The sequence below is a fragment of the Boleophthalmus pectinirostris genome, unplaced genomic scaffold (assembly GCF_026225935.1).
Source record: "Boleophthalmus pectinirostris isolate CB_2022bp ecotype Guang Dong unplaced genomic scaffold, ASM2622593v1 HiC_scaffold_18, whole genome shotgun sequence".
NCBI classification, from domain to species: domain Eukaryota; kingdom Metazoa; phylum Chordata; class Actinopteri; order Gobiiformes; family Gobiidae; genus Boleophthalmus; species Boleophthalmus pectinirostris.
In genome coordinates, this window is record NW_026571133.1 from 13,163,809 (window position 1) to 13,177,163 (window position 13,355).

At 37.3% G+C, this 13,355-nt stretch overlaps 1 protein-coding gene across 1 annotated transcript in view; it reads left to right on the forward strand.

Annotated features, from left to right (window-relative positions):
* Positions 1–13,355, forward strand: part of ccdc146 (coiled-coil domain containing 146) — a 61,906-nt gene that overhangs the window by 14,656 nt on the left and 33,895 nt on the right. The window contains exons 14-17 of the mRNA XM_055153943.1: positions 1,724–1,888; positions 2,019–2,094; positions 2,962–3,110; positions 3,191–3,419. Of these exons, the coding sequence (XP_055009918.1) occupies positions 1,724–1,888; positions 2,019–2,094; positions 2,962–3,110; positions 3,191–3,419 (619 nt within the window). The remainder of the gene's footprint in view (positions 1–1,723; positions 1,889–2,018; positions 2,095–2,961; positions 3,111–3,190; positions 3,420–13,355) is intronic.

The window sequence follows — 13,355 nt, forward strand, 5'->3', positions numbered from 1 at the left end:
ATTTAATCTGCAAATGTTGTCTGGGCAGGAAACCTTGTCTTGTTAATTGGTCATACTTCAGTGTTCGAATGTAGCCTAATGTGTCTGGTACCTCACGCATAAACCGTAGACAGACTGTGACTAGAATATTTTATCTCCCAGGAGCAATCCAAGTGACAAATGAAATATGTAGAATTGAAAGTGCGTGTAGATTCGTACCTAAAGGTCAGTGTTAGATACTTTGCAGCTGATGTCATCTACATTCCCTGCGGGTGTGAAGCTAACTGAAAGCACGTCTCTGTCTGAAGCCCTGTTACACCATTCTGAGCTTCATTTTAACACAATCTGGTCATAAAGAGCTGACTTAGTTGGTACTGCAAGAGGTAAGCTGCTTTGTGCTGTTAAATAAATCACTCTCAAGTAACATTACACACAAACATCTCAAACTATTTAGCATTAGTCAACAACTAACTAGGACAATGAACGCTCGTTTTGACCACAGGCTCCTGAAAATGTTTTGTTTTAAATCCATGGTAACGATGAACAACACCCCCAGTGTGATATCACTGCAAAGTATCAATCATGTATTTATATTATTTTAACACCTTCTTCTCTTTGGTTGACTCATTCTTCTTTAGGGCAGTACTTACCATCTTCCCAAAGCTCTATTTCACCTAGTGTTTCAGAAAATGTTTTCAAAAAGGATTATATGTTCTCACTGCCCTGTTAGTACATCTGTAACACCCACTGTCATTTTGAGGCTAATTTAAACCATAATTGCACCGCTAAGTAACTTTTTTCAAAATAACATAACAAGACTCTAACCCCCAGCCTACAACAAGGCTCTAAGCTTAATCATTACCATACAAAAAGGCTCTCAAGTTACCCACAACTTTATTCGTGGGTTTCAAGCTATTGCAGTGCTCCAACAATGCTCCGTCGCCATAAGCCAATCAAATTAAAATATTATGTCCTTTGTATTGGGTATATACCTCAACAGAAAACAAAGCAGGAAAGTATTATTTGCTTGAAACTCTTGTGAATAGGCGCCATTTTGGGGACCTTTGGCCATTTAATACATGTAGTAATTTATTTTGAATTGCTATTCGTGGTGGGAACTGTCCTAGTTTTTTCTCATGAATTGCAGGGCTTTGACCTTTACTAAAACCCTTTCACAAGGCTTTATCTATTCTCAGAATTAGATAGAGTTCTGCATCATGTCATGTGGGAGTAAGAAAAAACACCTAAACTCCACCCAGAACCACATTTCAAATAGAGCTGCTAAACTAAGCCATGCCTGCTGACTTAAAAAACAAGAGTGAGGGTGTAAGGGAGGCGGGGTCTGGACATAGGAGGAGCAGTGGGATTGTGAAGTGTGATCTGATCCACATTTCAGACTGTGCTCCCGCAGCCAAATGTTTGTAATCAAAAACACCTCAGGGCAGTTTTGTGTGATGTCACTAGCTTCTTGATGTTGCAGAGGCCAATGAAGGCAGCACACACTTAGATGTTTTTAACAAGAAAGCTGCACATTTACCTAGTTTGTATTAAAAATTATCCAGACAGTATATACGCTATACAATGTACACAAGTAAAGTGGATTTAGTTCCACTTCAAACAAGATCTGAAGTTTACAACATAATCCCAAGTTTTATTAAGGCTGGTTAAGTGATGTTAACAGCTCCAATTGTCAAGTAAACAGGTACGTACATGACAGATGCTTGGGTGTTGCTTTTGTTTCTAGAATTTCACAGTACAGAAAATTGTGTGATACGATCATGGAGGAGCGAAATAAGTACATCAGACTGAAGCAGGCGACTTCACAAACAATCACAGAGCTGAAGGAGCAGTTTAAAGTCCTGGAAAATGAGACAGAGATTCAACGCACAATCGTCATCAGCAAAGACAGGTGCGTGATTCGTGTGTGCCTTTGATTTCTGTTCAAACAAACATGTCAGCAAATTAATTTAGAGAAAGTGCCGATGAAGCCTTGTAAAAACGATTGTTTGTCTTTGACTGTTTTGTTTTTGTTGATTCAGGTTGGTCACAAAAGCACGCATGAAGATTTCCCATAGCTCCAAAGTGAGAGACAAGTTATGCAATGACATCTCCAAGGTACACATTCAAAAAAACTGACTTTTATAAATACGATAATAAATAATAAATAATTGAGAAGTCATGCAGAAAGTCTACACAATGAAGCATAATAGGCTGCTTTATAATTTATCGCTAATTGCTAATATGCGTATTTAATTCAAAGTATTGGCGAGGTTCAACGGATAAATATGCAAGTGATTTCCTACACAATATGCAAATGCAGTGCACTCCTCAGACTTATTGCAGCTCTGATTAACTTTTGCCAAATTGCTTGTGTGATAATATATTCATGACATTTTTAACACTTACTGACTGACATTTTAACTGAGTGTGGCACTTGTTTGAGCAACCATTTATCCCGTGATTATCTGGCTTAGACCAAGTGTAGTGTTCAAAAGAATGGTGCTCATTTGACTGCCTTAGAGCTGTACAAATCCATTGAAAATGCAGGCATTTTTTTACAGTGAGCTACATAAAGAGCTATGGGATCATTGATAATGCTGTCAATGATGTTTAGAAGTTTTGCAAAATTGTGATACCAAGTAAATATTGTATTAATTAAATGTATCTCAAAATTATGCAAAAAGCTAAAAATTTGTCTTTATTTCTGCACATTTGTGGTATTTGTAGTATAGTAATTTTGCTTCACATTTGTCTCATATTTAAAATCCAAATAGTACATTTAAAGACATTCTTTAGCTGCAATCTGTTCGATTGCTAAAATATCTGATTTATTGTTCTCGAAATGTTAAAAAAGGAAAGAATTGTTCTTTAATTTTTGTCAATATCTCCAACCCTTTGGTTCCAAATAACAAACAAAAAAACAATTGAAAGCAAAAGAATATCTCATATAACCAAATGTTGTTTCATTTTTATATATTTTAGATTGCCTGGAAGCTTCAGCAAATCAATCACGAGTTTGACAACAACAAACTGGAACTGGTGAAACTCACACAATCGATCAACCTCCAGGAAAAAGCATTTCTAGAGCTCAGCAAGAGCCATGAATCGGCTGTTCAGCGCCGCGATTCACTGTGTGTTGAGTTACCGCCTGTAATTAGGTCTAAACAGGGCATTGTTGATTGTTCTGTAATAAATATGCCTCCCTCCTCAGGGGCATCGAGCTGCTGGAGCATGACGAGGTGCTTCTGGGCTACTATGAAAAGGTTAATGTACAAGAGGCAGACATTAACAAAGGGAACATGGCCATAGAAGCAGTGGAGAAGGAGAGGATGGACTTGGAGTTGCAGATTAAAGAGGAGAAGCGTTTAGTGGAGCTGAGACTGAAGGAGGTGCCTCTCAGAAAACAGCTGGAGGAGGAGATTACCATGCTACAAATACAGGTGGGAGCATCTCACAGTAATATATTCACATCACATCGTATAGTACCTTCTATAACAGTAGCAACAAACTCCACAGCCCAAAAGTACTACAAACTTCCAGGCCGGAGCAGTAATTACTTGTAAAAGTTGTGGGCGTAACGATGTGTCTGCACTTTAGGTAATGATTTTCTTTAACTCCAGTCAGTGTGAGACATGTCGGGTGGAAATCCTTCATTAAAATGTGTTCAGTTATGCTGGATAAACAGTGACACAGCAGCGGTCTGGATAACACCCACTTCTTTTAACGCATTCTCACTTTCTTGGCAAGAAATCAAGAGCAAAGAGTTTCAGTGTTATATTTTTGCCTATTATAATGAATATATTAGTTCCCCAAAGGCACATATCCAAATATGCTTTGAAAACCGCATGCTTTTACTCATTATTATCAAGTGGCAAAGTAAAGCATTGGTGCACAACAGGCAAGCTCATACAAACAAATTACATTTTTAGAAATATTTTTAATCCTTCATTCAAATATTGCAGTGTGCTTATCTTATAGTATCTTTTCAAAGTAGTACATATTAAAAGTCTTAATGATTTATTTTTTTTCGTTCCACTTGAATACCCTAACAAAAACAGTAACTAATATGTTGTGTTTGGCACTGGAGGGCTACTTAGAATTTTTTTTTTTATATTTTACTTTTTTCATATTCTCTTTTGATTTTGAAAGTATTGAGTTTTTGACCTGGAATATGACCAATATCTGTTTAACTATTCGGCTTATCCACATGAAACAAAACGTTCTACATTGCCTCTGTACAAAAGAACTAAGGGGACATTATTTTTTTAAGTAGTTTCAAAAAGTGGGAGCAGTGTTCAATCATAAATATGTTGTAAGTTGAAAGGACTTAACACTAACATTGCAAATTTGTGAACCAAATACCTAAAAAATAATAAGGTTCAATATATGTGGCTATGTGGATGTTTCTTTCAAACAGGCCTGTCACAATAATTACTATATTTATTCACTATATACTTATCTCTCAATATATGAAAGCAGGATATAGCTTTCATGTATTAGCTTTCATATACTGAGAGATAAGATGGATATTTTGGGGCTCAGTATTTATTGTGGGTACATTTTCTTTGCAAAAGTGAGGAGATTTTTGTTATTTTTGCTGTAACACGATAAGATTTGCTCTGTAGACAGCTGAATAAGTCACTTCTGTGTCTAATTACTAGTTCATTCTGCTATTTATTTGCCTTTTCATGATATTGTATATTTAAAAATGGTGTACTGAGATTATCCAGCTTTATTTTTCTTATGTCAGAGGAATAAACTAGTTTCAATCGTCTATCATAATATTTATCTGTAGCAACATATTGTGCTGAAAAATTTGTTATGTCCTACTTTCAAACCCTGACTCTCCCGCACAGTTTGTAACAGGCTCCTGCCCTCCATCTGATATTAATCTAACACTAGAATGTTGTGACATCGACCAATTACTGTCCACATCCTCACCATCGCATAAGGGCCTGTCCATAGGGAGTCGTAAAATCTACTCAAGTATTTAGCGCTGTCATTTAGGGCCTCCTGCTGCTCGGATGTAATGGTACACATCTGGCCACAACAAGTTAGACAAAGTTTTAGAGTATTTTTGGCAGCTTGTGTGGGTCCATTTTTTGTATGCATGACAGCTAGTGCGATTGTCCAAAAGTGCTCCAGGCTATTGTCCAACTGTGAGTGTCCCTGTAGTTCCTCTGCTATCATTTCAGACATTTATGTGATTTATTATTTGAATTCGCAGCGTACATCTCAGAGGGACAGGCTCTTGATGCTGTGCACTCCAGTCCGGGGCGTTGTACTCCAGTGTTCATCTTGATGTCAGTCAGAGCCCCAAAAGAAAGACATTTTTTTAATACTAGACATTTATTTTGCATAATCCGATAACACAGCAGTTGTTTCAAAGATCACCGCATAATGCATAAGGCAGCAATACTTGTTTTGCAACTCTTTGATTAAATTAGAAAATAGAAAATTACAAGGCCCCAGGAAGAATACACTTCCACGATGGACAGGATCTACCACATCACAATGCATCTGTCGAGTATTCACTGATTTTAGCTTCCTGCTTATAGGTGCCATTTTGAGAACCTTTTCACAATATGAACAACATTTTTTGTGGAATGTTGATTGCTATAGCAACAGTGGCAATTTTCCATCACTCTGAAAGCTATGCGTTCAAATTTCTTTAATGGAAACAACTGGAGGCAAAATGAAGTCGAGCATAAAACATGTTCAATTACAAACTGACATCAGATCTAAATGATAATGATTTGAAGTCTTTATAGCAAAAATAAGCAACAGGGATTTTTCAGAGTAGAAATGCTCTTTTCTTTGCTTTTCTATTGCAAAGGATGAAAACAGACTCTTTTCAAAGCCCAATTTGAGCTTCACAGAAACAAAAACATGTGTTGAAAGTTGTAACATATTTGTGGATAACTGAAAATAATAATGTTGTGTAGTAAAACCCAAACTTACTCACTCTTTGATAATCTCTTATACCATAATCAAATAATGTAAAATGCAATTGTGAATGTCTTCAAACCATGCTCTGATATCACATAAACCTATGTGAATGGATATATTTTGCCAAACCTCTATAGATTTTTCATATTTTGTGTTTTCTGTATTCTGTGGTTAATCCCCAATTTTTCTGTTGAAATCACAAAATGTTCCACTTCAAACTCTGTTGCTACGATTCTTGAATTTACAATGTGCAATGTGTTTACCAACTTTAAAGGGTCTGTGTATTAAAAAACATAGAATTGAACTTTATGTTTTCCTAAAGGCAGTGTAGATTTGAGTACACACGACGCGTATGAGAATGTCGCTATGATTAAACCTCATAATCTTCAACATATTTCTAGATTAAAGAGTAGACCTCAAGTTAGACAAAAAGGCATGTGTCTATCCAAAAGATTTCTATTCATTTTTGGTATGCAACCAATTATGAATTTGTTTTCTCAGACAGAGATTGAATTCATTTCCTTATTTGTCAGTTTGTTTTTCTGTGGACATTGCACCCCCTGGGCAGCATGGTTTTCCAATAACAATGAACAAGCACAAGCTGAACTCTAACTCTGGATTATTTTTATATGAATTTTCTCAATGTCAAATGCGTTTCTATTCATTTCAGTTTAAATGTATTCCCATCTCATCATGCATTATTAAATAAATGAAGTACAAAGTGGCAAAGGTTAAACTCAAGTAACCTATTTTAAGCATTAATTTTAAAGGTGCACTGTGTAACTTTTCTGGTGGAGGGTCCGTGATATACTTGTCTCCATGTGCATGTTATTGCTTTGTCTGGAATGTTTCACAGTATGGCATTAAACCTTTCTATTAGGGATGTAACAATAACTAATTTCGTGGACCATAATATATCAGATTACATGTCTCTTTCCTTAAATTAAGAGTTATGGTGCAGCAATAGCTAATCCTTTGCTCCATTTCAGTGTAGACTACATGAAGAAATAACGGTTTTAAGCATGTTTAAGTCTCAGTTCTTTGGATTAAGTTTTGTCAAGGCATTTTAAGAGGAAAAAGTAGCATATTAACAGTTCTGAAAAAATCGTACCGAGATTTGGATATTGTTACTTCTAATCGTGAGCCACCCCACCATATCGTGAGCTTTCCCACGGTATCACAATAAATATCGTACTGTGAGGTTCATACTAGGGGTGGGCGATATATCGATATTTTAAATATATCGAGATAGTTTTTAAACTCGATATGAATTCTGACATATCGTATATATCGATATAATGCTTATATTCAATTCTGATTTCGCCGCTTCACTTGTTTACCTTCTCTCTGGTCGCCCGCGCGCCCCCGCCTCCCTGATTTTGTTCGCTCGTGTCTCATTCACTCCTCACTATCGCCGTGAACGCCGAAAGTTGGTGCCAGTGAAAAGCTTCAAGCACCACGAACCTTTTCCACCATTTACAGACAAAAACCATCAGCAGCACATCCTCATATTCCACCGAGTCGCGTCCTTTAGCCCGAAAGAAGCTAAACGAGCTGAGCTGCATGAGAAGTGCGCTGTTTATGCAAATGAGCCATGCACTTAAGTTTCGTTTCTGTAAAATGTAAACACACGTGCGCAAAACTGCATTAAACACATTATTATCGCAAACGGGCTGATGTGGCTCTAGAGTCGTTATGCTTTATATATTGTAAAGTTTAGCAATGTAAAGTTTATTTATGCAGAAGATTTTAATTAATAATCTGCTGCAGTGTCACTTGTACAATAGTGTTTGGAAACATTGGGTTTGGTCTGCAGTGGATTGTGGGAAACCTCAGAGCTCCTTACTGCTGGATAAGAACATGGATCTATTGAAATAAGGAACATCCTGAGCTTCTTCTACTAAATGAGCTCACGGTTCTGGTTCTGGTTTGGATAACAGAGTTAATACAAAGATGAGCTTGTGTTGAGTTGGTTTATTATGAATGAAAAGAAGGAAATATGTATTATTTCTTTTATTTTACAGTTAAATTATTATTTATGTAATTAGGGTTTTTTGTAATCTTAAATGTTCCTATATGAACTGCCGACCTCTTACACTTCAATAAAAAAAAAAGGACCTTGTGGAATTTGGCAGATTTGTTTTTGCAGTTTTCAGTTTTAGGGGGTTATTTTTTCTTGAACATATATCGAGATATATATCGTATATTGAGATATAGCAAAATATATTGAGATATATTTTTTGATCCATATCGCCCAGCCCTAGTTCATACCATGACAATATCGTATCGTGAGACTTGGATATCGTTACACTCCTACTTTCTATCATTATGGAGACCAAACCTGGCCAAGTTACAGGTCAGATCTGTGGAGACTTCTGAGCTATAAAACCACCTGTAATTGAAAAAAAAAAAAAAAGTAAGGTAGAGTTGTTTAAGGTTATACTGTGGAACATTCTAGGCAGAGCAATGACATATCCTTAAAAACAAGCAAATGACAGACCACTAACCAAAAAGTTACATAGAGCACCTTTAAGTTAGAATGCAGGTACAGGAGCTGTGCATTTACTTTACAGCGTTCTGTTTTGACATGATACAAAAGCCCCCCTCGAGCTAAAAAACACTGGCAGGACATAACGTATATCCAAAGCTGCTAAATTTAAAAGGAACGTTTTTGTGGATGCTACACTGTTGTGTCTGTAAGTGAGCTTTGATCACTCATCAAACGCAGCCCATTTCTAAGCTTCATTTTGCACCATTTTCTTGAGATGAACTGACTGCAGGAGGAAAAAAAAAAAACACAAACAGCTTCAACTAACCTGAAACTAACTTCACATGATACCCACAAATAAATTACATAAAATAAAAACATAAACCACTTTGTATTGCAGAGAGACAGTGACAGATGGAAAAGGCGAGAATAGAGACATATTTGAACACATAGCTGGGTTGTCTGCCAGTGATGCCGCCCGGGGATTGGGTGTGGAGCAGACTGGCTGTGTGGTGCTGTGTTGGCCTTGTATCCTGGAAGTCTTCGGATAAACTCAGTGTTGGGACTCACTGCTCCGTGTGCTGCTTTGAAAAGTTCCTCTTCCTCCATCTGTCTGTCTTCTACGGCTGGAGTTTGTAACAATAGACCTAAGTGGTGCATGTTGTTCCCACATAGATTTACTGTGCGGGTGAGTGGTACGGTTTTGGTACTAAAGTGTAGGCAGTGATACAGAGATATGGGGAGGATTGTAGTAGGTGGGAGTCCACAGCTTGTAATGATAAAAATGTAGACTGTTAGTTAAAGAGTGAGAGTTGTTTCCTCATCATAAAACATACCTGGAGTTGTGTTTTGTTTCATTTACACATGTTTAACACACAAAACCTGCATATTTAGGCTTCATACACCTCCACTAGAATCATTTGGATAATTTCAACTCTGGAGTTGCCAATTTCTACTAAACAAAAGGTAAAATGTAAATGGTAACATGAATACTACAGCTTCATGACATCACAAAGTGGAAAAGAGCATTTTAACCTTTTGAGATGTAGACAGACTAATAATGAAAGATTACTCAAACATGTATGAATTAAACAAAACACAACTCTAAGTTTGTTTTTGAGAGAGTAACAGCCTGGGTTAAAGCTCACAGGAGTCAGTTTTGCATAATTTAGGACCTTTAAGCAAGACATTTTCTAGTTCGGGGCTTACTATACATTACTATACACTTGCACATTTTACCCACTCAGGAGCATCAACAATTGAAGACTGAATTATTAATAGCTAAAAACTAAACATACAATTTTAAACAAGTCTGTGGAAACCTAAACTACGGGGTTAGAATGTTATGTACATAAGTTCCAATGAAGTTTAGAGTTTGTAGGTGTTATTTTGTAAAGAGGCTGGAACCCAATTTTAAACAAAAATTTAAGCAAAAATTGTCTTGTCCAGCACAGATTTATTATATAAGCCACACTTCAGGTCAAAATAAGTAACCTGCACACTGTCTGCATCTAATTATAAACAGTTTTATTGTCCGATAATCAGGAAGTGCGCCTTAGCTTGCTCGCTGTTAACTTTACCGTGATGGCAAAACCCCACTATGGTCTCCGAGAGTTATGAAAAGCACTTAAAAACTCATCACAGTGAAAAATTAGGATGCTCAGAACTCATAAACTGAGAAATAACTTGTTTTTCACATTTATTATACAAAATTTGGATTTTCTTTTGACTAATTTAACTGTGCTGTGAAATGTGCTATTATACTTATACTACAAATATTGACATTGATGTGTAAGGGGAGAAAGTAATCACTTATTAATTAAAAATGTAAAATATTAATAGTGGTTTCGTGCTTCTCAGCCATTATCATATTTATAGCTGTAATTAACCTTCAAGTGAGAGCACAAACTTTCCTCAGTTTTATTTTTTAGGCATAAGAAGAATTTTAAAGACGTTTAAAGCTGTTTGACCCAAATACCCCTTTCCTTCTACTTGATGTAGTCACTTGCGTAGCTTAATTTGCCACTTCAAATTGATAAAGTTGTCAGTTTGAATGATTGTGAGTTCATCCCTCTTATCAGACAACGTGCACGATAAAGCCAATATTATCCAGCAGTCATCTCAGTTTTGTTAGTTATACAGGCTGCTTTCATACTTTGCAGCTGATGTTCTTGGGGGTGTGAAGCTAACTTAGGGACTGCTCTGTTTGAAGCTTTGTTAGACTTTGTTCTGAGTTTTATTTAAACGCAGTGTGATCAGAAAGAGTTGACTTAGCTGGAACTGCATCAGATGAGATGATTTGTGCTGTTTTACAAGTTTCTCACATGTTAAATTACAGTCACAAGCTTGTTTTTCAGTTAGTCACTCTCACCTTTTTTGTTGAAAATCAAACACCCAAACAGGACCACGAAGGCTCGTATTGTTCTGAAGCTTCTGAAAATGTGTTATTTGAATCTGTTTTACATTTTTTCTTGAGTTTTCAAATAATCTTAAGCCTTTTTTGACATACTAATGTGTACATTGTGTCAGCGTAGTAACTTCTGAACATTCCCCCGCGTTATGTCACTGCAAAGTATCAAGTGTCCTTCATGTCTTTTTAAGCTTCTTTGCATGCGCTCAAAGTTAATACTAAAATACCCATATTAATGTGAAGCTTTTGGATAGATAATAAAACTTAGTGTAGAGATAACAGAAAGCCTTTCGTGGAATTTGATACACGAGGTTTTCTCTTTTGTCTGACATTTTTCTATCTTCCTCGGTGTCACACTTCTGTCATTTTTGTTACAGCAGCACTAACTTCATCTATTTCTTGGATGCCCCTTCAATCTCCCTTTTCCATTTCCACTTTTCTGCTTGTGTCTGCGCTCACATCTCTCTCTCTCTTTCTCCGCGATTGACCGTACAATTGGCTGAACATTCGGTACTGTAAATTCCTCCCTTATGGCATTACTTTTTTGGATCTGCCTCTCATTTAGAACCTTTGAGGAAACTCTTGCTTGCATTCGCTATTAGTGCATTATGTTATCCATCCATCCCTCCATCCACTCGTTTACCCTGTCGCTCCAAATTTCTCTCTTTTCCTCTCTGTGTAAATTGCAAATCATCTGCCAAATGAGTTGTTTTTCTGCGCGCTGCCATGTTGCTCCCCTGGGCGCCAAAAGTGAATCGCACGGGTCTGCCCTTATGCACAGGGCTTGCCAACTTCATTCACTCCGCAAATTCATTCTCTATGCGAAATTCAATCTCTGTGCTACTGTCTTGCTGTCGATTTATCATATATATTGTGTATCTGTATTCATCTGTGACCGGTTTATCTGTTCATAGCAGACACAGCTCCCCCCTTCCTTTGATGGGAATTTTTGACAAAGACGGATCGCGCCATCTGTGAGACTATTGAAGTTCAATATACTCGGAGGCTTTCATTTGCTCAGAGGAATTTTAATTGCTCACAAATAAACTGCAGTTGGATTCTGATTTTAGTACCTGTTTACGAGTGGCTGGCACATTGGCACCTTGGGCACGTGCGCAGGGTGAAGCTGGTATAATGTTATTCAAACAACCCTCCAATGACTACTTGTGCCAAATGTCAGTGCTAGCTCAGTATTGCCCGCCCAGTCAGACGCACGTATATTTTTAGATGTTAGACTTTTGAGTTGTGATTTTGAGTTTAAATTTTTTATGTGTAATGTAGTTCATAGTGCACAAGACTGAACTATTAACAGCTAAAAACTATTCATGCAATGTTAAAGTTTGTGGAAACCTAAACTACGGGGTTAGTATGTTACGTACATAATGAGACCCAATGAAGTCAGAGTTTTTACCATATTTTTCGGACTATAAGTCACACTTTTTTTCATGGTGTGGGTAGTCTTGCAACTTATACTCCAGTGCGACCTATATATTAAAATTTTCACACTGACAGCTGTGAGAGGGTAGAGAGTAGGCTTGCATGCCAGTATCTGCTACTACTGTACCACTGTCACTTCGACCTCTACTGCACATGCGTCCTGCACAAAAAGCCGCTGTCCTGCTGCAAGTAGTGAAATATGCAGCCAAAAACGGTAATCGGGAAGCAGAAAGAAAGTTTGGAGTCAGCGAGAAACTTGTGGTGGAAAGCGGGGATGGAGAACACAGCTTCATGGTAATCGGGAGGGTCCACAGGGCAACTTTCCTGGAAGTCATTGGATAGATCGACAAAGCGAGATTGTGAGTTTGGTAAACTTGTTCTGTTCTCTTGTTTATGCTATAGTTATCTATAACTGTTAATATGTGACGTTAACAGCCTATTGTTCTCTATTCTATTGTTTTTACTGTAACTTGCCTTTCAAGTTGAAATGTCGGCTCCTGGTCCCTGATTTTATAAAATAAATTTCCCCCAAAAAGTGCAACTTTATGTTTATGTTTATGTTCATGTATATGTTTTTTTCTTCTTCATTACGCATTTTTTGGCTGGTGCGACTTATACTCCGGAGCGACTTATAGTCCGAAAAATATGGTAGATGTTATCTTGTTAAAGGGCCTGTACCCAATTTTTCTCTATGTATTTAAGAAAAACTGTCTTGCCCCAGTGCAGATATGCAGTATTATATAAGCAGCAGTTTAGGTCAAACTAAATCAGCTACGTACTGTCTAATTATTAACAGTTTTATTGTCCAATAATCAGGAAGTGCACGTTAGCATGCTTGTTGTTAGCTTTACCGTGTCTATGAGTGGCTGGCACATTGGCACCTTGGGCACGTGAGCAGGTTGAAGCTGGTATAATGTTATTCAAACAGCCCTCTAATGACTACTTGTGCCAAATGTTAGAGCTAGCTCAGTATCGCCTGCACAGTCAGACACACATATATTTTTAGACTTTACACTTCACAGCTTTGGAGATTTATAACCAGGCGGAGATGGTGACATTCGGCACTGTCCCAAAGGCAGTGAGTCATTGTGT